A 22,483-nucleotide genomic window follows, 5' to 3' on the forward strand; every position below is an offset into this window, starting at 1 on the left:
GAATTAAATGTATTCATGCATGCATTTATTTATTTTTATTCTATTTTTATTTATTGGCATATCATTAATTATATTTGCGGCCATCGATACAGACCAATTTTGGAGAAGCGAACCATCTCACACTCGTTTTTCGCCAAGGAATGTATCGCTTCTATCACAGAAAATGTTGCGAATCGATTCATCCGAATCGTTCAAAGAAGCCGATTCAAAAGAACGATTCGCAAATCAGACATCACTTATTGTTCAGTGAGAACGGGACAGTAGAGAGACAGTCAGCACAGGAGCGCACAGCAGCAGCACTGTGAGCTTTGTCCCGCTATTCCTACAACAGTGTTTACTGTTCATACTATACTAGCTAGCATACTTAGAGAGATATTATTAATTATGCATTAGTGCGTAAAGACATGAGCACCAGAAACAGGTCGCCACCGGGCTGATCAATAACACACATCCTCTTTCATTAGGTTTACGTGTTCCCTAAACAAGTGGATTTTATTCTCTATCCTGCTGTTGTAGAGAGAGTCGGGTGTGTTTTATTTAAGTGTAGCGCATCAGCGTCAGTGGACTTCATCCTCCTCTCCATCTCAGTCTCTGGATCGGGACCCAATGGATCTGACAGCGGTCGCGCTGCTCGTGTCGCTCATCTCCGTGACTCTGTCTGCGGGTGAAGCGGGCGCTAAAAAGCGGAGCTGCGTGGACATGCGCCAGTTCTACACCGGCAAAGGCTTCACGTTAAAAGGCGTCCCGGGGACCGAGATATCAGGTAAGAATTAACGGTGACAGAGGTCATTGTTATCTATCTATCTATCTATCTATCTATCTATCTATCTATCTATCTATCTATCTATCTATCTATCTATCTATCTATCTATCTATCTATCCCATTGTCATCTTCCTGTCTTTTTGTATTTTTTGTTTACCATCAACACTGTTTTGCTTTTTTGCACCTGACAAGTTCGAGGTGCGTGCTCATATTGTCAAGTTCAGGAAGCGCGTGCACAGATGGGGGGTCCCAAACCAAAGCTCTACTCGCTGCACCGAAAAGAACAATAGACAGAACTGTAACTGGTGAAACGGGGCTACACCTGGCCGAATGCTGTTCACGAGCGACTTGCGGTTCATTCATCAGTTCTATACACACACACACACACACACACACACACACACACACACACCTGATGTCTGGATGCCAATGTGGTTTGAAAGAGCATGTCCTGGAGCTGGTCTCCAGCAGTATATGGTCCCTGTAGGTCATGTTATGCAGTTTTGTAATTTAGGAGTAAAAACCTCACTGTAATTGTAATATATTTGGATTGTCTGCAATTTGTAGTATTAATAAGGAGTAGTGGTATTACTATAGATATAGGCTATGTATGACCAAAGTGCAGTTCATGAATTACATAAATTTATGAGCAAATCTCATGATTTTCTTTGTCATTTGCAAGTAACAAGCAGTGACTGAATCCGTGCAGTCGGAAAGTGATTCGTAGCTCAAAAATGTGATTTTTAATATTCTCATTAAAGGCCCAAAAAAATTGTTGGCAGTTTGCAAATCTGTCCAATGCATGCTGGCCAGTATGAAATCTGCCATCAGCCTTTATGAGCGATATTTATGATAAGAGGTCGCACATTATAACTGGTAATATGTCACCAATCAGTGTGCATTAACATGCAATTATATCAATCCATGATGCGCTCCCAGTTTTTTTCTCCCGAGAATTCTTCTGGGATCCATAAATCTAATTGTTCTTGTGTGCCCAAGAAGCTAAAGGAGATAAATGATTGCACATGTGCCACACTCACACGTATAAACAAATGTAAAATAAAGCAGCAAGGAAACACAATTTGTACAACATCGCCAATATTCAGTGCCATTTTTCTATTATACAATGAAAATATATCTGTACAATATATATTCTGCCTTCCAGTTGTGTTCAACACCCCAAAAACCCCACTACACACAAACATCGCCACAGCAGCCCCCTTCACTAATAAGTGTTCCTTAAAAGGAATCCTCAGCACATTTGAGTGGTTGAGAGAAACAAAGAGTTCCTATTGGCCGAGAGGAAATTCTCAAGGTCAGAAGGGGGAGATGATGTGCCGGGCACCCACCGGCGTCTCAACATCTTTTATTCATTGTTCAAACCTTAGGAATAAGTTGTTCGTTTAAAAGCCTAAAAGTGGTTAGAGGCAAGATTGTTCTTGACTGCTTGAAGTTCAGGTTTATTTCTAGCTGATGCTTTAGGCTATAAGTGGTTAAATATACATGGTTTGAAATATTGAGTTGTGTTTAATTATATTGTTTACTTTAAAAAAAAATTATTAGTTTTTATTTAATTTCAAATTAATTTACTATATTTTGGTGCTTGACAGTTATCTAAAAAATAAATAATTTAATAAATCTTATGGAATGCGCTGTATTCAAACTCAATGCCTTTCAAAAAACTTTATTTTTTTTATTTTATTTTTTTATTTTTTTTTGTGAAACACAAAAGGAGATATTTATAGCATGATGTCTTTCCATACAATGAAAAGTGAATTGGATATAGTACTATGGCTCTTAAAGGGGTAATTCACCCAAAAGTTAAAATTTCGTCTTCATTTACTCAAGTTATTCCAAACCTGTATGAGTTTCTTTCCTCTGTTGAACACAGAAAAATATATTTTGAAGAATATTGGTAACCAAACAGTGGATGGTCTGCACTGAGTAGTATGGAAAAAAATACTATGGAAGTCATTGCGGGACCATTAACTGTTTGGTTACCAACATTTTTCAAAAATATTTTTTGTGTTCAACTGGCACGGAACAACTTGAGAAATAGCGCACAAGTCAGCTGAACTACTTTTTTGATGATTTTTGTGCTTTTTAGAACTTGACAGCCCCAATCCCATTCACTTTCATTGTAAAGCCTGTGTTATATTTTCCGCATGAGCAATTCTGACGCGTACACAGACAGTATTTTTACTCAGAGTTATTGCACATCTGGCTGTCTTTATATTGTTTTATTGACGGATTGTAAAGGTTTGAGTAGCAAAAGGCTTCTTCAAACAGCCTACGCATGTGCAGTGGTGCTTTTGAAGCCTACTGAACTGGACCGCTAGGAAGGCGTGACGTAAAAATCATCGGAGAGTTTGCGCGGAGGCTCTGAGCGGACGACCGTGTGCCTCCCCTTTTTTGTGAATGTGCGGACAAGTACACATGGTCGCAAAAAATGGGAGGCACAATGTCATCCACTCAACGCACACTCTCTACGATGACGATTTTTGCGTCACGCCTTCCTAGCGGTCCATACCAGACTCGGGAACGCGAAAGTATAACACAGGCTTAAGGTGAAAGTGCAGCATGAACATGCTTCAAAACATCTCCCTTTGTGCTCCACAGAAGAGAGGAAGTCACAGCATGAGGATGAGTAAATGATGATAGCATTTTCATTATGTGACTGATGTCACGTTACAAAAGTAAAATGGATTGCAAACAAAATTTTTAGACACATTTTCTAAGTTAATTTGTATTAATTTGCATTCTACTTAGATTACTTTAAGGCATTAAACAAAATTTGACTTTCTTTATATATTGCATGATTACGTTATTGTACAAAATTTTGACTACAGACAATAATATTGTTGTAACGTTAGCAAACCGTTGTTTGAATGTTGAATTTATGTTCTAGGTAGCTGTCATCTCCTCCTCAGATTATTACAATAATTGTTATTTTGAGGTCAGTTTGACGGGTGTGACCACAGCATTGTGCATTTTGAGTTGAATGGTTTGAGGTTTCCGCCACGTTTTGTTTTAGCATGTTGGCGTGTTTTAGAAAGAGCTGATCTTAAAGCATTACCTAAAGGTCAGAGAGGAACCAGAGCTGAATGCTGCTGTCTAGAATTACCGATGCAAGTAGTGTGTCTGCCATTTTGATGAACACATATTGTTCAGTGGGGGGGGGGGGGGCTACATGACACTTCGAGCCCTGCGGTGACTCTAAACAATGGCAATCTCACATTTCGCTCTAGTAGGCCATGAAGATGGGAGGCGGGTATATGTGCGATCTCGCATTTGTTTGCGATCGTAACTTTGTCATTTTAAGAGATTTGTTTCCAGGTTTTGAAAGCGAGATCTAAGTGTCTGCGGTGTTGATGGATTTGGATGTTTGGATTCTTGTAACCTGTCGCCTGATTTCAGAGCTCAACTTTGGCTCATGTTTGCTGCTCTTCTATACAGCGAGGCACACACCCATGAACCCTGTGTGGTTGAAAGCGGCACACACCCATGTTCTCAGCCACATTGCCACACGCACATCCAACCCCCATGCCAACCATCTGGAGGCACACTGGCTGATTTGATTAAGCTTTTAGCATATATTAAAACCGTTTGCACATGCAAATTCAATAATACAGTCATTCAGTGGAGAGTGACAATCAAATTCGCTCATTTGAAGTTGTTTAATTAATTATACGCATCTAATTTCTGTTTGCACGACTGACAGAAACTTTAATCCAGTAGTAATTCCTCAAAAATGATGGAAGTATTAGACACAAACTACCAGATGAATAATGAAGTATGAACTGATCTAATATATAATTAAAATATCATTGATAAATGTGTATATATACAGTATATGTGTGTATGCATATACATACACACACACACACACACACACACACATATATATATATATATATATATAGAGAGAGAGAGAGAGAGAGAGAGAGAGAGAGATGCTTTATATGATCTAAATTCACAAGTTTTATTCAATTAAAAAAAAAAAAAACATTATTTTACTCGGTCAACCTGGCTATATTAGTTTGGATTAAATTATTAGGTATGAAGTTTTTGTATTTAATGTTTTTATATATTGAGATTTAATATATTTTACACAGTGGTAATGTAAACTAAAAATATAAATATGCTTCATATGATTTAAATGAACAAGTTTTATTCAATTAAAAAAAAATATTGTAATATGACTGAATCAACATGGCTATAAAATTAATTAAATTAAATAGAAATGTAATTATAATTACTATGAAAAGTATATTATACATTAAAATATGATTTATTATAATTAACAATATTATTAAAAAATCATATTTATAATATTTAATTATTATTGTTATTTAATAATTAATATGATTATAGTTTTTATTATAAATTATTGTTATATTTAAAACATTTATAAATTAAGATTGCAGGGAAAATGTTCTGTCATGAAAACCAAAAATGCGCTTCATCTGACAACATTTAAATTAGTTAAAAAAAGAAACAAATAAAGTTTTTTTTTAAGTTTTAATTCAAAAATAATATTTACTGGTTAAATTAGGTGACATCAACAAAAGTCTTTTTAAAGGTTAAATCATGCAGAAATAGCTCCATGTTATAACTGCACATTCCTCCATAGCAGATTTAGACATTTGAGGTTGTGCTAATGCATACAGTACCAAGACATTTGTGCCAAATGCTCATGTTCTTGCTGATGAATTGTCGACTCGTGATTATCTGAGCATAATTACACCTTCTCCCACACAGTTTCTCTCCCTCTGGCCCACTGATTGTTCTTTTGGAGTGTGGGAGTGTTTCTCCTCCACGGCTCAGCGGGGATCTGAAGTGCACTGTGGTGCTTGTTAAGAGCCGGGATCATGCAGGTCTGATCAGGGCTGAAACATGCCACCGCACTCTCAATCTTCCACCCTTATGCCCTGCCGCTGATCAGGAATAAAAGCACAGCTGTACTCCGAGGTACACCCAACAACACCTGGAACGACTGAATGGTCTGCTTTTGTTCGGGTGCACTGGAATGGTTGTAAAAGTTGGGTTGTACACGTCAAAGTTTTTTAATGTGTTCTAAAAAATGTGGAGGGTAGATATTTCTTTGAAATAACAATACGTTTTTGACAACAGCTGAATGAATGAACTTCATTAAACATTTCTGTGTAATTGCAGCTAGAGTGCATTGTTTAAGCTATTCTGTTAGCACCTCCAGCTAATTAAATACATGAAATGGCTCCATTTGTGATTAGCCTTCCGCAGCCACCGACAAGTGTTCATCACCTCGTGCTGAATGCCCGCTAGCAGCAGTCTTGTGAATAATTCACAGTAGCGCTGGGCGTCCCTCCAACCACTTTACTCTGTCAATATTAACTGCATGTTGCATGTTCCAAGTTGCTATCAGGTTATCTCGCTGCCAACACGCTGGTGAAAGGAAAGAGAAGTGAGGGATGAAGACGGAGATGTGATTATTATCTCTGGCAGCATAAAGATTTGAACATGGTTCGAATTTTGAAAGAATAGTTCACTCAAAAATTAATACTTAAATTTACTTTTTGGGTGAACTATTCTTTTAACGAATTTGGATATTGATGAGGAGAGTAAATGATGGGCTTAACTGCTTTGTGTGTTTTTGAGTGTTCCCCAGTAAATGAGACCCACTGTCTTTTATCCTGTGTCCTGACAACAGGTCATGTCACATTAGGGATTAGGGAAGGTTTGAACGCTGGACATCATTCCTCAATTGATTGTATTAGTCAGGTAATCTCACTAATGTATTGACATTGAGTAAATTATCAGTTCTTTACCATTTACTCATTAAGTGTCTCCTTGTAATTGGATCTAAGGGAGAAGAAGGCCTGTCAGAGTCTATTAAAGGTGAAAGTGTGACATGCTATACATGTAAAAATGGCAAGAGTTGTGCTAAAGTTTAGTTTGATTCACGACAATCAGGCAGCTACTACTCAATGCCTCCCATTAGCTACATTAACTGTTAGCCAAACGTGTTCCCTTTGCTATTAATGTGTTTTCAGTGTATTCAACACCTGAAATGAAGGTCTTTTTTGGTACAAAATAATGCTAACAATTGTATGATGGTGCAACACAATGCTAACAATGGTACAAAACGATGCTATCAATTTTATGGTGGTACAAAACAATGCTAACAACGCTAAATGCAAACATCAAACTGCAACCATATAGTCAAGCGTTGTTAGCATAGCAAATCTGTCACTTGGGAGAAGCTAGTCAAATTAAGCAGATGCTAACATTGGCATATCTTCTAAAATCATTGAAAACTATGCAACACAAAAGAAAAGCAACCCAGACAGGTCAAAAATCACTCTGATATCTGAAAAGGTCAAATCTGAGGATGCAAATTCTGCACTTGATTAGCATGGAGTGGAACCGCCAATGCTAAATGCTACAAGCCCAAATGAATGATGTCTCGCAATTTGAAAATAAAACATGTATGTGCTCTGTTAAAGACATGCTTGACATCTTGGGGATTAGGATTTCTTTAAAACTCAAATCCTCGTAATCCAGGGGCCCATAATCCAGATTTTAGCAGCAGCTGGCATGGCAATTTGAGCACATCTCAATGACCTTGTTAGACAGCAAGGAATTTAAATGAAAGGAAAGCACACAGAGGACTGCTTTACCTGGGATCAGCATTCATTTTCATTGATCCGATGACAGTTGGATAGCACTTGAGCTTTTCCATTTTTTCTCTCTGTTTTTATTTGTGGTTAAAGTATGCTTTTGTGGAATCTTGCCCTTTAAATATTTACCTTTTGCTCTCATAATTTGAATAGGTTTTATTAAATAAACACTAATTTATAATCAGATTAATGTAATAATAAAAATAAGCAAAAAAAATTTAAAAAAAATAATCCTGACTGCCCAAACACACTCTAATCTGTTCTCGGTGTGTTTTGTTCATTTGTCTTGACCCTGTCAGCCAATGCGACAGCCCATTAGGCTGATGAGATTTATTTCAAGTGACATTTTTCATTGTTTGGGTGAATGCAATTATGAATAACTTATTATTTTGCATAATGACTTGCCAATTCAGTCACAGCACGTTTTCCTCACTCACAGGAAGAACCTCATGCACCGAATGACAGCTACTACGGTCTATAAAATTCAATGAGGGATTATAAAATTAATGCATCACATTGAGAATTACGGGAAATTATTTTTTGCTGCTTTTATAGTGTACTAAGTAAGCATATTCTCTCTTTCTCTCTCTCCAATCCTTGCAAAAAGCTTTGTGATTCATCATTTTTCCTCCAAGGTTTCTCTTCCTATGATTATCTGGCTTATCTCTAGTAGCATTTGTACATACCAGTGGTGATTACTTTAAAGCTACACAGAAAGTACAGTACAAATATTCAGTATTTATATTGCTAATATTTTAAGTGATATTTTACATCCGATTAGGTTTGCTTTGTACACACACATGCACGTGCTCACTTCCACACGTGTGTGTCTAGGAAGCAAGGCTGAGTCTGAGCTGTGGTGTATTTTTAGATTTATGAAAACCTAGAAATGTCCAATTCAGAGAGCTGGGTTGTACACTTCACCATCTTTCACCATTAGTTAAGCAAGACACACGCTTAAAAGCATATCCATAATGCATGCTACGTGTCGGCTCTCATCTCAACAAACGCTTGAAAAGATAGGAATCTTTCCTGCCTTAATATACTGCCTGAAGCAAAGGACGATTATTAGATATTTACAAGTCTGTTAAGTTAATATGAAATGCATCCCAAATGTAAGAATCAAGTATACGATTAATGGTACACCGTATTTCAGATTGGAGCGTCATTCAATAAGAAACAAATGTAAGATGCAATGAGATTTTATTGATGAGGTTTTGATTTGAGCATGAAATGTTTTGCTAAAAATGATGTATTTTTCCGGCATATCTTCCAGCCCTTTGTCTAGAAGACCTGTTTTACTTTATTCTACATATTACCACACAACTTGAATATTGTTTTAAATGTTGGTGTTGCCGTTATCGTTAAATTCAGATATCTAAGCTATGCTATACCTACATTATACAGTATAACACTAAGCTGTGCTTTTTCTTTTATTAGTTTCCCAAAGTGTGCCTGTATATTATGTTCTAAATATAAAGTCAACAGGGTTGTATTTTCCGTTTGAACCCTCTCATACACTCTGTGTTATAGGATCACAGCAGCTCATTAGACCAACCTGTAATGGCCTTTATATTTCACACTCCCTTCAGCTTCCTCAATTCCTCTGGGTCATAAAACTGTAAACACGCATATGAGAGCAGACCATGTGCAAACTAAATCACACACAGGCCTGGGCTATTTTCGCCGCCGATTATGGCCAAACCCCAGACGTACCTCAGCTTGATGATCCTACCCATTTACCAAAGAAATTAAGGGCTGGCATCCCAGGACTACCTAGGAAATCAATTAAAAGATACTTTCCAGTGTTTTATAAGCCATACCGGAGCTTGCTCTGAAGTCGAATCTTTTAGCACATAAAACAAGTAAGTGGCTGTCAATGGCCTTTATTGCGTCTTCGTGCAAGGCCAGGTTCAGGGGTCACAAGCTCTCGGTGTAAGACGGCACGGCGCCTGGGACGCTCGGGACTCTTTGAGCAGTCCCACGACTCAGCAGGGTAGCGGATAAGAGAGACCAGAAGCAGATGGTTAAGAGAGTGCGAGAAACCCGACAGGAGGGGTGTAATGAGTGCTAATGGGCATAGGAAAAGGTTGAAAGAAAGGTCACCTGGAAATGGGGTAGAAGACCAGACTAGGAGCGGAGATTAAGAGTCAGCCAGAGGTGACAAAGCCCCAGATTATTTTTATACCGTCACTAGTATAAGGACTTAATCCTTTATCAGTTTTCATTCCCTAACAGGGTACCTCCATGTATACAGGAACAGATTATGAAGTCCAGATGTCCTGGGCATGGATGCCATACACCGGAAGCAAGAGGCACATTAAGATACTACGTAATTTAAGCTGTCCCAAAATTAACCTACTTTAGGTGTAGACAAGTATAAAGCAGTGGCAGACCAATTTGTTTGGCTTCATTCAGATAATTGCTAAACAAATCTTGAATTGTTTGTTCCGGCTTTATTTTCGGTATTTCTGCTGAATTAATTTGTGTTGATACTACATCAGTCGATTTAGTTGGATTTAACTAAAACTGGGTAGAGAATTTCTAGTTTCCAGCATGCTTTGCAGGAAAATTGATGAGGAGAGTAAATGATGGGCTTAACTGTTTTGTGTGTTTTTGACTGTTCCCCAGTTTTTCGAGAGCTTCTGTAATTTTGGGTCACCATTTTCGCAAAAACCAAAAAATATGATGCTTTTGCTTTAGGTTAAGGGTATGTAGAAGGAGAGTATGTTAGTTGTTAGTTTAACCAATGTGCAATTGCTGTGTAGCATATGCAGTTGGTTGTTATTGCTAGTTAGAAACTACTGTAGCTAGCCTGTTCCTCAGACAAACCTAGTGTTTGTCTTCAGAATACATTTGCGTCCTTTTCTGAAGCGTGAAAGCATGTTTCTTTTAAATGACCAAGTTTGTTTCAAGCTAGCTTGCTCATTTTGCAGATATTAATAAGAACTGTACTATTTGATGCACGGTTTCTACAGCTCCTCAGGGCCCCCTGCTGGTCTGGAACCCTGGGAAAATCTGTCCATGCTTAAATTCGAATTTGTGTTGCTGACACAAATCCAAAGGTGTTTGGCACACTTCTTTGACAAATACATTTCCTCTAGGTTACACGCTTCCTCCCCCATCTCTCTTTGTCTTCCTAACCTCATTTTTCCTGTCCGCATTTTCCCAGCGTCCTCTGAGGACACTGGTCTACAGGGGATTACAGAGATATTGCATTGTGTTCATTAAAGGCAGCTTATCCTCTCAGTTGAGACCAATGTTTAGGCAAAGCGCCATGTAACCCATGACCCCAATATTTAAAAAAGAAGGTCAGATTCAGAGATTAGTGGAGAAGAGCGGCAAGCATAGCGTTTTCTGTACCACAGTTGTCATCATGATTTCAAAAATTGTGTAATTTGGCATGCAAAAGTAATAACAAATTAGTCATTCATATATTAGCACCTTAAATAAACCTCTGTGTTTTTCCATAAATTCTTTCACAGCTTGTTCTTGAGCGTTGTGGTATGAGGTACTTGTTTGGTGTTTCTAAGTCTTCCAGAAGGGCTTGGTTGGGAAGCAAGCTTACCAAAGACTTTCTCATTCCTCAGCGACATACTGTTAATTAGCCACAGAGGACATGAATGTATTTTTTGGCACACCGGGCTCACCTGTAGATCCTCGTGCACCTGCTGCTGGTAAACCGGTGCCTGAGGCAGCCTTTCCTCTCATCTCAAAGGAGTGCGCTCAAATCCTCTCCCAGGAAAAGAAGATGAGAAAATTAAAGAACTATTCACACTGGTATGTCAGGGGCTTTAAAGATGAACGTGAAGAACATCCCCCAAAAGAACTTCCTCTTTGGTTGTTCCCTTTAAAACGAGGCCTCGGGGTTTTCTTCTGAAGTCAGTCCTAGTCAGTTTTCAAAAGTCAGTCCAGAAGGCATGAAGGTGTTCTAGTCCCTTGTGTCAACATCAGTGATTTTTGTAATGAATTAGCACCAATTGTCCTGTTGGAATGTGGTCTACACAACACTATTAGAAAATCTGTCAACATACTGCAATTCATAACATGAGACTTTTGAAAATCCATCATAAATATTGTTTTCTTTTACCATGTGCCCTGTGTAAATGATAAAAATGATTTTTATGTAACACAAATGAGCTATGCTAGCTATATGTGGTTTGGCAGAAACCTTTAAGATGAACTAATGTTCTACATTTTATGAAGAAAATGTAAGTGGTGTTTACCCAATCAAAAACTGTTGTAGTGATGCTAGGATGCTGTAGGCAGTTGCCAAGGCATTGCTATGAGGTTGCTAGGGTGTTCCAGATGGCAGATTGAATTTTATATGGCCCAAAACTAGTGTTCCCATGGACCTGGGCTACTTTTATACTGTTGCCACAGGAAAAAGCAATGTTAATAGCTACTTGAATAACAACACATCTGGTTTAATAGCACAGACAGAAATGCTTGTAAATAGTCACTGTACATTTTCCCAGTACTTTGTCAAAAGACCATGATTATTTGTAATGATCTGCTCAAAAATATATAATCTGATGTATTTTGCAGCATGTAAGTCAATATCAACGAGGCATGCAAGGAAGAAGAATGGAAAAATAGCTCTCAGCACTATACCGCTTGGAGCATTTCTTTGATTAAATAGTCACAGGCCCTGAAGGGATCCCACCAGTTTGGTTGAAAGCTACCGACTAACAATTTAACTTGAAGGGATTTGCTTCATCTGACGACACTCAAGGTTTCTCCACCATCTAGGCCTGTTTGTCATTCTGCCTGACTATTTGTCTAGCTGTCCATCTCAAACAATTAGGCTGTCTGAAGAAACCCTTGATTTTTCTTGAGGAAAGATGGAGGCAGCTGACAGGTGATTCTCTGTCAGGCTTTGATTCAGGGTCTTGTTCCGTTGGCAGCCTGTCTATTTCCATCCAACACACGGACAGCACAATTAGGCTCAAACAATGTTTATTTAAAAAAAGAAGAGAGCGAGAGAGAGAGAGATAATTCCTCTGGATTTATTTTTAGCTTATTCAAAATATTGCCTTGGCTAGCATCCTACATTCATAAATATATGCATCATCTCTTGATCTGCCTAGAATTATGGGAGGTTCAGTTTGCACATACACACCCAAGATCCGTTTCTGTTAGCCTCTCTCCCTTTCTGCATTCAAGATAGTAAGCGTAATGCTTATATGCACTATATATGTATGCACTATATACTTTAACAATGTTGCATTTTAAAAATGAATTATTCCAAAGATTGGCACTAGAAGCACTATAAGGACTCTGTTGCCCCCTGAAGTACTGGAGCTAACGCCACAGAAAAAGCATTCGAACAGAGTATACGTACAGTACGTATGTGTGTAGATATTGTTTGCAGTAATCAAAGATGTAAAAAATGACAGAAGCCATTGTGCTAAAAATATGCAGCTGATATTGAGCTCATTCAGGAAATTCTGAAAGCCTGTTTTCAGCACAGAAAAAAAATATCATGCAATTGTCAATTATATTCGTAATTATAAGTTTTTAATCTCATTTAATTTAAACTTTTTAGATGAACACAGAATTTTGAGATATAAACTCAGGATTGCAAGATTTATACTTTTTCTCCTCAGATATCTGCATTTACAGTCTCACAATTTTTTTTTTTTTTTTTTTTTTTTTGGTGTTTTCTTTCTAGCAGTTGCGAGTTTTTACCTCACAATTCCTCAAAATCCTTTTTTTATTGCAATTCAATTTTTTTTCCTCTCACAATTGTGCATTTTTATCTCACAGTTGTGGGATTATATCTGATATTGTAGAATAGAAAGTTGTGATTTTTTTTAAAACCTGAGGAAAAAACCAGCTTCCATAGGAAATGCATTGTGAGATACAGTAATTCATCTAGTGTGCTTTGGGTTTTTTTCTTTTACTTTCTCACACTTTGTCATTTTCCATTTCTTTTCATATGTGTTTAGTTAATGCACACAGATTCTTGCTTTGTGTGCCAGAGTGGGAAGAAAAGCTTCATCTGTCTTGTGTCTTGTGGTCCCTTGTCAGTGTGCATTGCAATGCAAGCCACAGGCCTGTGCTGCTTACGGACTGCAATAGAAGGCCTGGGATGCGATGCGTAATGACACCGAAGGCTCTTTAAAGGGTTAATCCACCCCAAAAATAAATGCCATGTTGTCACATGTACCAAAGATTTTGTAAGTTCATTTGTGACTTGTGAGACACTGCTTCTGTGTATATAGATAACAGTGTCATCCGCATACATTTGGATGTAAGTGTTGGGACAGGCGGATGGAAAGTAATTGATTTACAATGTGTAAAGCAATGGACCCAGAACAGATCCTTGGGGAACACCTGTGAATATACTTAAGGGGACTAACTTATAATTGTGTATTCTGACAAACTGTGAGTGACCGGACAAATATGATTCAATCCATCTCAAAATCTAATAATTTAGACATAAGAATTCTGTGTTCTACTGTGTCAGAAACCTTCTTGAGGTCAGGTGAAGTAACAGTTTGTCATCTCAATTGAATAGTTTGCTCTGAAGCCAAATTGCATTGAGTGCAAAACAAATTAACTGGTATTCAGATAATTAACGATTTGCACAGCCATAATTTTCTCTGCCACATTTGAGACTATGGGTCAAATACTAATAGGTCTGTAATTACTAGCAGTACAAAAATCACTGTTGAATATATTCACAATTACGGATGACTTACAAATATATTTTTTTGTGTGTATTTGTATCTTGCATGAGTCTCTCACACATAAAAGACACAAAGCAGTGTGGCAGACCCATCTGTCTTTTTTTATGCTTTTCAGGCATCAGTCTAAGTTTTTATGGAGCTTGATATATGATATAATTAGACAAATTGGCATCTTTGGTGCCATAACTAGGTTAAAAACTCTGCTAAAATCATATTATCTTTCCACTGATTTTGCAGGCGAAAATCTCAGCATCTGCCCAAATGTTAACACCTGCTGCACCATTAAAATGGAGGAGAGACTGTCGGATCTGAGCCACAATGAGTTTGAAGGCCTGGTTAGGGAAGCAGGACACTCCATTCAAGTCTCACTCAATGCCATGTACAGGACCTTCAACAGTGAGTCCAAAACTCAAATGCATTCAGTCTTGTAGCTGGTTGTGGTTTTAGATATTTTGTTTCACAGCTGCTAACACGTGTGTGCAGTTTTTCCACTGTATCATTAGTAAGATGATTTTCGATTAACCCAAATGTTTAAGTTTTCATTTCTCCACCCAAAGTGTAAAGCTGAAGAAGAATAGAGTAGCAACTGCAGAAACTCTCAGAGGAAATGAGATTTAGAGGTTTTATAGTGTACTTGTACTGTCACAGACAGCTGTCTTATCCAGGGTTTTTTTTTTTATGAAACATCTGTTTTAAGTTAACATTTTCCTTTACCCGTCTGCGGATTTAACAGCATCAGGGTTAATGAATTTGAAGGGTTAAAGAGTTGCAGCACTTTGAAGCCCAAACTCTCTCCTGGTTTGTGTCATTGTGAGCTTAGATAAAAGGAAACCTCTAAAGTTCATATGCTTTCACATAATGGGTCCTCACAGGGCAATTAAAGTGGGTTTTTAATGGCCTTTTACTGCAGTGCATGATAAACTGTAGTGACGCACATTAATGATAAGAGATTTTGACGTAATTATTCAGTTTCCTCACCCTAATTAGATACTTTCTACAAGCCACAAAATTAGAATGCATACGTATATATGTGAAATCCAACTATTAAGTTAAAACTTCATATTTCACTTTTATAAAATCTGTGGAGAAAATATGAAAAATATAAAATAATATTAAAACTGCCATGTCAAACAAATTTTCCACAGAAATTAATACTTTTTGGTTTGTAATTCAATTTAAAGCCGTGTAAAAATGCGGTTGTCAGGGAACTTCTATGTTGTTCTACTGAAATCTGCAAATACGCTGATAAGCGACTTCTTTTATTTCCCACACAGCATATTTTCTGGAACTCTTAAATGGCTCTGAAAGGTGGTTAGAGGAGACCTTTGTAGCCTCTTTGGGGGATTTGTATCAGCCTAATGCGGGAGTATTTCATGACCTTTACGCTGACCTCCATCGATATTACGATGGTACCTCCCTGAACCTCGAGGAGGTCTTGGACGATTTCTGGATGAAGCTACTGGAGCGTCTTCTGAAGGCATCTGACCCTGAGACCGCCTCCTTGCTCTCTGACGACTTCCTGGAGTGTGCCTCCAAGCAGACTGAAACCCTGCATCCATTTGGAGATGCTCCACTGGAGCTGAAGACCAAGCTAGTGCAGGCATTCATCTCTGTTCGGGCATTTGTCCAGGGCCTTACTGTGGCTGGAGAGGTTGTACAGAAGGCATCTCAGGTATAGTGGATTATTTTTTTCTTTTTTAGGATGGGTGTGACGTAGAGGTTAAGGCTCAGGGCTGCTAACATGAAACATGCCATGTGCCAAGACCGAACTACCCTTGAGCAAAGCAATTAATCCCAGGTTGCTCAAGGGTGACAGATAGCATTCGTGCATGAAAGTTAAAAACAAGCGTTCTACTAAATAAGTTATAAATAAAAGCCCTAGAGTGTACACTTAAGGCTGGTTCACACGGCAGGATAATTAGGCCGATTTTAGCCCCGATTCTCCCCTTCCGACAATCTTAGGATGCTCCGATTATTTTACGATATCAAATATTCCTGCCGTGTGTGGTGTGTTAAGACCACTCTCCTCTGCTCAGAAGAACGTCGGGACTGCTCCGATCTCAAATCGGGGATATCCAACATGTTGGATTTATTTGGCCCGATTTCTTCTCGTGTGTGGTGTCCCCCGAGGACAAACAATCACGCAGCCTGTGGACTGTGGCGTGTAGCCAATCAGAAAGCGAGGTGACGAGGCGGTGAGGAAGTACCGGGAAACAAAATCAAAACAGCCGGTGTATATAATATAACAAATATAACAAATACAAATAAAGTCGATGGGCATTACTACATCCACAACTGCAGTCCACCAGAGTACATGGAAACGAATATATGAACGTTTATTTCAACGGATATTAATCTGTGTAGTACGTATTAACATTTGATAAAACAACAACTAACTCCATATCATGATGTAGCAAGTATAGTCCATGCTTGCGTTGTCTCCACCTCTTTGACCATCGCCTTTTCTTGTTTTTCTTATGTTTTATTTCCGTTAAAAACAAAGCACAAACTATGGCCATTGCATCCTCTTCGTCCGCCATGATTGTTTACTCTGAAGTCACGTTTGATCTCAGGGGATTTTGCGAGATTTCCCATCTGACCTAGGAATGCTCGGGAGTCAAATCGGTTCGTGTGTGATGTGTTGATATTAGCGTGTGGCTGCACACCACACACTGAACGACCAAAACTGTTAGACCCGTGATTTTTTTATCGCCGTGTGTGGGGTCTCTCAGGTTTGGGAAATCGGCCGACAATTTTAAAATCGTCCCGTGTGAACCAGGCCTTAGTAAGACCACTTTTGGCAATATTTCCAGTCCCTACCAGCATTGGCATCTTCCTGGCGAAATAGGATTGGGACGATTTAGGGCAAGATTTCAAAGGTGCTCAACTGAACCAAGATCTAATTTTCTTGATTTTAATACTCACCATATGTCTTTTACATCTTTGTCTTGTTAAAATATGACTCGTATGCCAATAATCATAGAATATTTTGCTTCAGAAACTCGACTGACATTGATATTTCCAAATGAGTATTCCAGTGTGAGCTCCTGGGTTTATTTTTTCACCAAATATAGCATTTCACATCAAAGTTTTAGTTTAGTTAAGGTTTCATTAGACCAGGGATTCTCCTCCACGTCTTTGATATACCTTCAGGGGCGAACAACAGCAAAATGATAAAAAATTCCTTCTTCCACCTTCTTATGTGCCAGATTTATGAAGTGTTCTTGCTCTTGCGCTATTGTTGCCTCACACGTTTCGTTATGTAAGACAGTAACTGTTTAGCATTGCCAACCTCTTCTTGTTCAGACACCCAGTTCTGGCAGAAGTTCAATTCTTTGCAGATGCGAAGTTGTTCCATATTTTCTCACCTTTTATGATGACAAGTCTCACAGTGCTTCAAGGTGTGTTTAACATGAATTATATCCTTGCCCTAACTGGTATTTTTCAAAAATCTTGCATAAGATCTGCTTATAATGATCATTGGGTTCTGCGGTAGGGGTTTTCCTTGGAAATGAAGTTTGTATTCTCCTAGACACAGGTGTATTTGACATTAGAGTCATGCGGCGATGGGAAAAATTCTTCCATGGTGTAACACTGTGCAATTGTGTGACAGTCCAAGGACCCCAAAGACTATATGTGGCTTAAACTCACATATGTTGTTCTTTGATTTTATGTGCCTAAATTTACAAAACCATGCATACCCTTGAATGCCATACTCTCTGTAGGTGGTCTGGTTGCACTAAAAGGGAGCAGTAACTTTGAGTGCCCTAGTTACCTAGAAAGTCAATCAACGGATACTCCCAAATTCACAGTAAAAATGCCTACAATGCAGCAATACCGAAGGAGTTTGCCCCGTAATATACACATGGAAAATAGTCCAAGTCCTGAGTGGCTATGCTACCCTTCCTTAGAACTCCCTGCTGCTTTGACAAATGAAAGTAGGGCGCAATGATACCTCTCCATTCTTTAAGGGATTTCTTACAGAAATGGATTCAATCTCCTGGTGCCAAACTCTCTGGAGATACCTGCTAAGCAGACCTAAATTCTTGCTGATGTTGGGAATATATCAGTTCGGAATATTGTGTGTTTAAGTGGTCTTATGTTAACATATATAAAAGCGGAATCCACTGCATGGCATATTCTGAAGGATTATAATGAAAAATGAACGCAATTAGTAGCTGTTGGGAAGTTTGAATTAGTTGCATGAGCAGCAGGTTCACACACGGTCGTAGTAAAATAATTAAATTAAAGTTGCCTTCGGCTAATATAGAGCATGATTACTTTACCTTCCAAACTTGGCTTTTCCAAAAGGCAGATTTACATTACATTTATTCAGTTAGCAGACGCTTTTATCCAAAGCGACTTACAAATGAGATAACAAAGAAAATCAAGCAAGCTCACTTATCTTTACCAACATTAATGGAACGAAATTGTCCAGCTTATGCTAAAAGGTCTTTCAGAGCTTTTATTACAGGAACAGTTCTCCTAAAGTGATGCTGTTAATTGTTTTGCTCACAATAGTATTCGCTATTGGATAATTGCCTAATGGTCACTTTTCCCACAGGTTCCTTTGAGCGAGGAGTGTAGTCATGCCATTATTAAACTGATGTACTGCCCTCATTGCCAAGGTCTGGGATCAGTCAAACCTTGCGTCAACTACTGCAAGAACGTCATGAAGGGTTGCTTTGCTAATCAGGCTGACCTGGACACTGAGTGGCAGAGCCTTATAGGTAAAGCAGAGATAATACCACACAAACTCTTACTCTTTTGTTGGTTGATTGATTTCTGTTTTTGTTGCATCACACTGAGGAGAGCTTTCACTTTGCTAAATACAGAATTTCAGTTTCACCCTTGGCATGAAACCTTCTTGACACTGAACGTTTATTCGCACACTTGGTTCAATGGTTCATGTAGGTTGTCTACAAACCAGAAGGTTGGTGGTTCAATCCCCGGCTCCACCTGACCAAGTGTTGAGGTGTCCTTGAGCAAGACACCTAACCACAGCTGCTCCCGACGAGCTGGATGGCACCTTGCATGGCTGACAACACCGCTGTCGGTGTATGAATGAGTGATGAATGTGAGGCAACTTGTAAAGCACTTTGGATGGCCATGGGTCTGTTGAAAGTGCTATATAAATGCAGTCCATTTACCATTAACACTCTTTTTTCCCCAATTAGAAACCATGATACAGGTGGCCTCCAGCTTTGGTGCTGAGCCCAGTATGGACACGGTGATCTATTCAATTCCTGTGCGAATCTCAGAGGCTGTTCTCACCCTGCAGGAGAACATGGAGATCTATACCACCAAGGTAGGACACTGAAATAAGCATATATTTTAAACTTGTGGGATTAGGTTGTATTCATTCAGTTTAAACAGTTTAAAGATTTATTGACCACGTAAGGGCCGTTTATACAACTATAAACGTAAGTTGGTGTTGCGTTTCAGGTTTTCAAGGCCTGTGGGGACAGTGGTGAGGAAGGAACACCGAGTTCAATATCTGAGGAACTGAAAAAGAAAGGAAGTACAGTTACTGCCCTGGATTACAAACCCAGCCCAAAATCTGCAGCAAGACTGGAGGTGCAGGTGTGGGCATATTTGGCAGTATCCACTTTTGACCAACTTTTATGAGTTTTATACAATGTTATTGAAGTGTGTGTGCAATTCCCAGGTCACAGACGTGTCCAATAAACTTGAGGAAATGCAGGATTACTGGATCCAACTCCCTTCGGCTCTGTGCAGAGGTAGAACAGTATCTTCAACCAGCAGTGACAATTGCTGGAACGGCAACACAAAAGACAGGTATTACATTATAATAGAAAATATATGATGAGAGGTGTCCATTCAACTGGTCAGAATGTGTTATATGGGGATAATTTTTATATAATCAATCAATTTATGTGCTTTTCAAGGCAAAAAAGTTGTGCAGGATTTTGATGGATGACTTTTGAGATGTACACACATTATGAATTTATAGATTGTTACTCATAGTCAATGATGGCAGACTTCTGAAAACTGCACCGGTCTCACTTTTTGCAGCCAAATTTGTTAAATTGATTGTTTAGTATCACTGCCACAGAACTGAACACCCATGGCCCAAAGTCATCAGAAATGATTAATCACTGAATGAGGTTTACAATGAAAACAAAATGGTACACACTTCCATTTAAGGAGGGACTTAAGCCAAATCTAAAGACTAGAATATCAGAGACATGACGACATACAGCTAAAACACCCTAGTAACCACATAGCAAATCACTCAGAATACCATAGCAATGTACTAACTGTTAAAACCATCACATTAAAACCACCTTGACCTTGACCTAGACCCTAGCAACCATACAGCAATGCATTAAAACCAATCAAACTCTTTTGCAACATGATAAAAACCGATTTAAGCACTTTAGAAATGTGCTAAAACCATTTAATATTGTAGCAGCAAGTTTTGCATAGCATGACACACTACTATCCATTTTATATTATTGATGTACAAGCTTGGTTTTTTTTCAGTGCAAGGTCGTTAATGGTGAAAAATGTAATACAAGAGCTATTTACAAAATGTGCGTGATTGACATGGTTCTGGAAAATGGATTTTTCTGCAGATACCTCCAAGAGGTCGTAGGAGATGGACTGGCCTATCAGTTTGACAACCCAGAGGTAGAGATCGACATCACCATGCCAGACAGGACTATACGTCAACAGATCATGCTGCTGAAGATCATGTCAAATCGCCTGAAAAACGCACTCAATGGCAACGATGTAGATTTCCAAGACACAAGTAAGCAGCTAAAAATGCTAAAGAGCTAACTAAAAATAAAAGACGTGATAATTAAAGCAAACATTACTTCTGTGACCTGTTTTGCACCAAAGTATTCATCATGTTTTTTCCGTGATGTGTTTCTAGGTGATGGTTTCAGTGGTTCAGGAAGCGGCTTGTGTGCGGACTACCTGTGTGATACACCTCCAGTCGTTGGGACGAAAATTGTCAGACTCCTTGAAAACAAAAGAGTCATTGGATCCGGGAACCAGATTCAGCCTTCCATCATCTTACTGGTTCTGTTACTCGCGACTCTACTGCTGAGACGATAATGGAGACACTAAATTGAACTTTGGGATCTGAGTCAGGAAAGCGATAGGACAAGGAATGTTTCAAAAGAATAGATAAACATTTTAAAAGGTACGCATAAAAATTGCCAAAAGAAAAAAAAAGGAACCTTTTGAGGGAATGGACATTTTAATTCCTCTTAAATATGACAAGAATAGGTGGAAAAGGAAGTTTTATCTGTGTATTTTTATGTTTTGTAATATACATCAGATTTAAGAGCTGACTTGTTACATCAATTGATATCTTGCTTTTTTTTTACCTTTGAATGTAAAAAAATGAATTGAAATACAGAATTGCTAAATATCTGATGAATTACCGTAATTCCTCAAATAAAAACCGGTAGTCAAATAAACGCCAGGCCTCTGATAGTGGCCGGGGGCGTGGTCAACATGGACAAATAAAGGCCGGGGGAAAATTTGTGCTGCAGAGCCAGATAATGAACCTACACGCCCACTGCCGGAGCGTTTCACGTTCTCGAGTCAAGAACCGGTTGCATCGGTTTTCGGATCACCAGTACACTGAATCGAGAACCGTTTCTGTCGGACGCGTCTGATTCGAGAACCGAGGAGCTGATGATACTGCGCATGCGTGATTCAGCGTGAAGCAGACCGACAGAGAGCGCGTCTGAACCAAACTGGTTCTTTTGGTGATTGATTCTGAACTGATTCTGTGCTAATGTTATGATCTCTGTCCACTGGAACGCTATCGCTTTTAATTTAAAATAAAAGCCTGTTTCAAATAAAAGCCTGTTACCTTCTGCAGTTCAAGTAAATAAAGGCCCAGCTTTTATTTGAGGAATTACGGTACAGTATGTAATTGGAATTATATATGGTGGTTTTTATTTTTATTTTTTTTTACTGTGATTCACTTGGTTGAGCAATTATTTTGTATCATAGCAAGCTGCAATAATAGATCAGGATCTGTCCGGAAATGTTTTCACACCAACATCAAAAGAAAAAAGAAATGATTTTGCATAAAAGAAAATATAGCCGGTTTTTATTGCATTTCTTAGTAATTATTTTCATAATCATTATTTAAACTTTTCTTAATATTTTCCAAATTTTCCACATCAAAACATTTTTAAAATGAGCAAAATTATTTACATTTTTATTAGATTTAAATACCTGCTGATAGGCGAACCATCATGAGAAGAAGATTTTTCAATTGTTTCATAATTTTTCTAATTTAGCAGAAAAAAAAAAAATTCACACAAGAACACATAATGGTTCTAAAAACATTAGAATGTTAAGCTAATTCATTAATA

General features: G+C 38.4%; 1 protein-coding gene across 1 annotated transcript; it reads left to right on the forward strand.

The window, feature by feature from the left end:
- The first annotated feature begins 271 nt into the window (after positions 1-271).
- Positions 272-22,223, forward strand: LOC127942741 (glypican-1-like). Its single transcript, XM_052538668.1, has 9 exons — positions 272-763; positions 14,355-14,513; positions 15,392-15,789; positions 18,682-18,847; positions 19,295-19,425; positions 19,563-19,700; positions 19,786-19,916; positions 20,717-20,892; positions 21,019-22,223. The coding sequence occupies exons 1-9, from the start codon at positions 607-609 to the stop codon at positions 21,201-21,203; spliced, it is 1,641 nt and encodes a 546-aa protein (XP_052394628.1). The 5' UTR covers positions 272-606; the 3' UTR covers positions 21,204-22,223.
- Positions 22,224-22,483: the final 260 nt, after the last annotated feature.

This window comes from Carassius gibelio, chromosome A22 (genome assembly GCF_023724105.1).
Source record: "Carassius gibelio isolate Cgi1373 ecotype wild population from Czech Republic chromosome A22, carGib1.2-hapl.c, whole genome shotgun sequence".
NCBI classification, from domain to species: domain Eukaryota; kingdom Metazoa; phylum Chordata; class Actinopteri; order Cypriniformes; family Cyprinidae; genus Carassius; species Carassius gibelio.

Bases quoted from the DNA above. Each gene is read 5' to 3' on its own strand.
- LOC127942741 (XM_052538668.1), top strand. From the start codon at position 607: ATGGATCTGACAGCGGTCGCGCTGCTCGTGTCGCTCATCTCCGTGACT. The intron at 764-14,354 runs GTAAGAATTAAC...CTGATTTTGCAG, and splicing joins CCCGGGGACCGAGATATCAG to GCGAAAATCTCAGCATCTGC. The intron at 15,790-18,681 runs GTATAGTGGATT...CTTTTCCCACAG, and splicing joins TTGTACAGAAGGCATCTCAG to GTTCCTTTGAGCGAGGAGTG.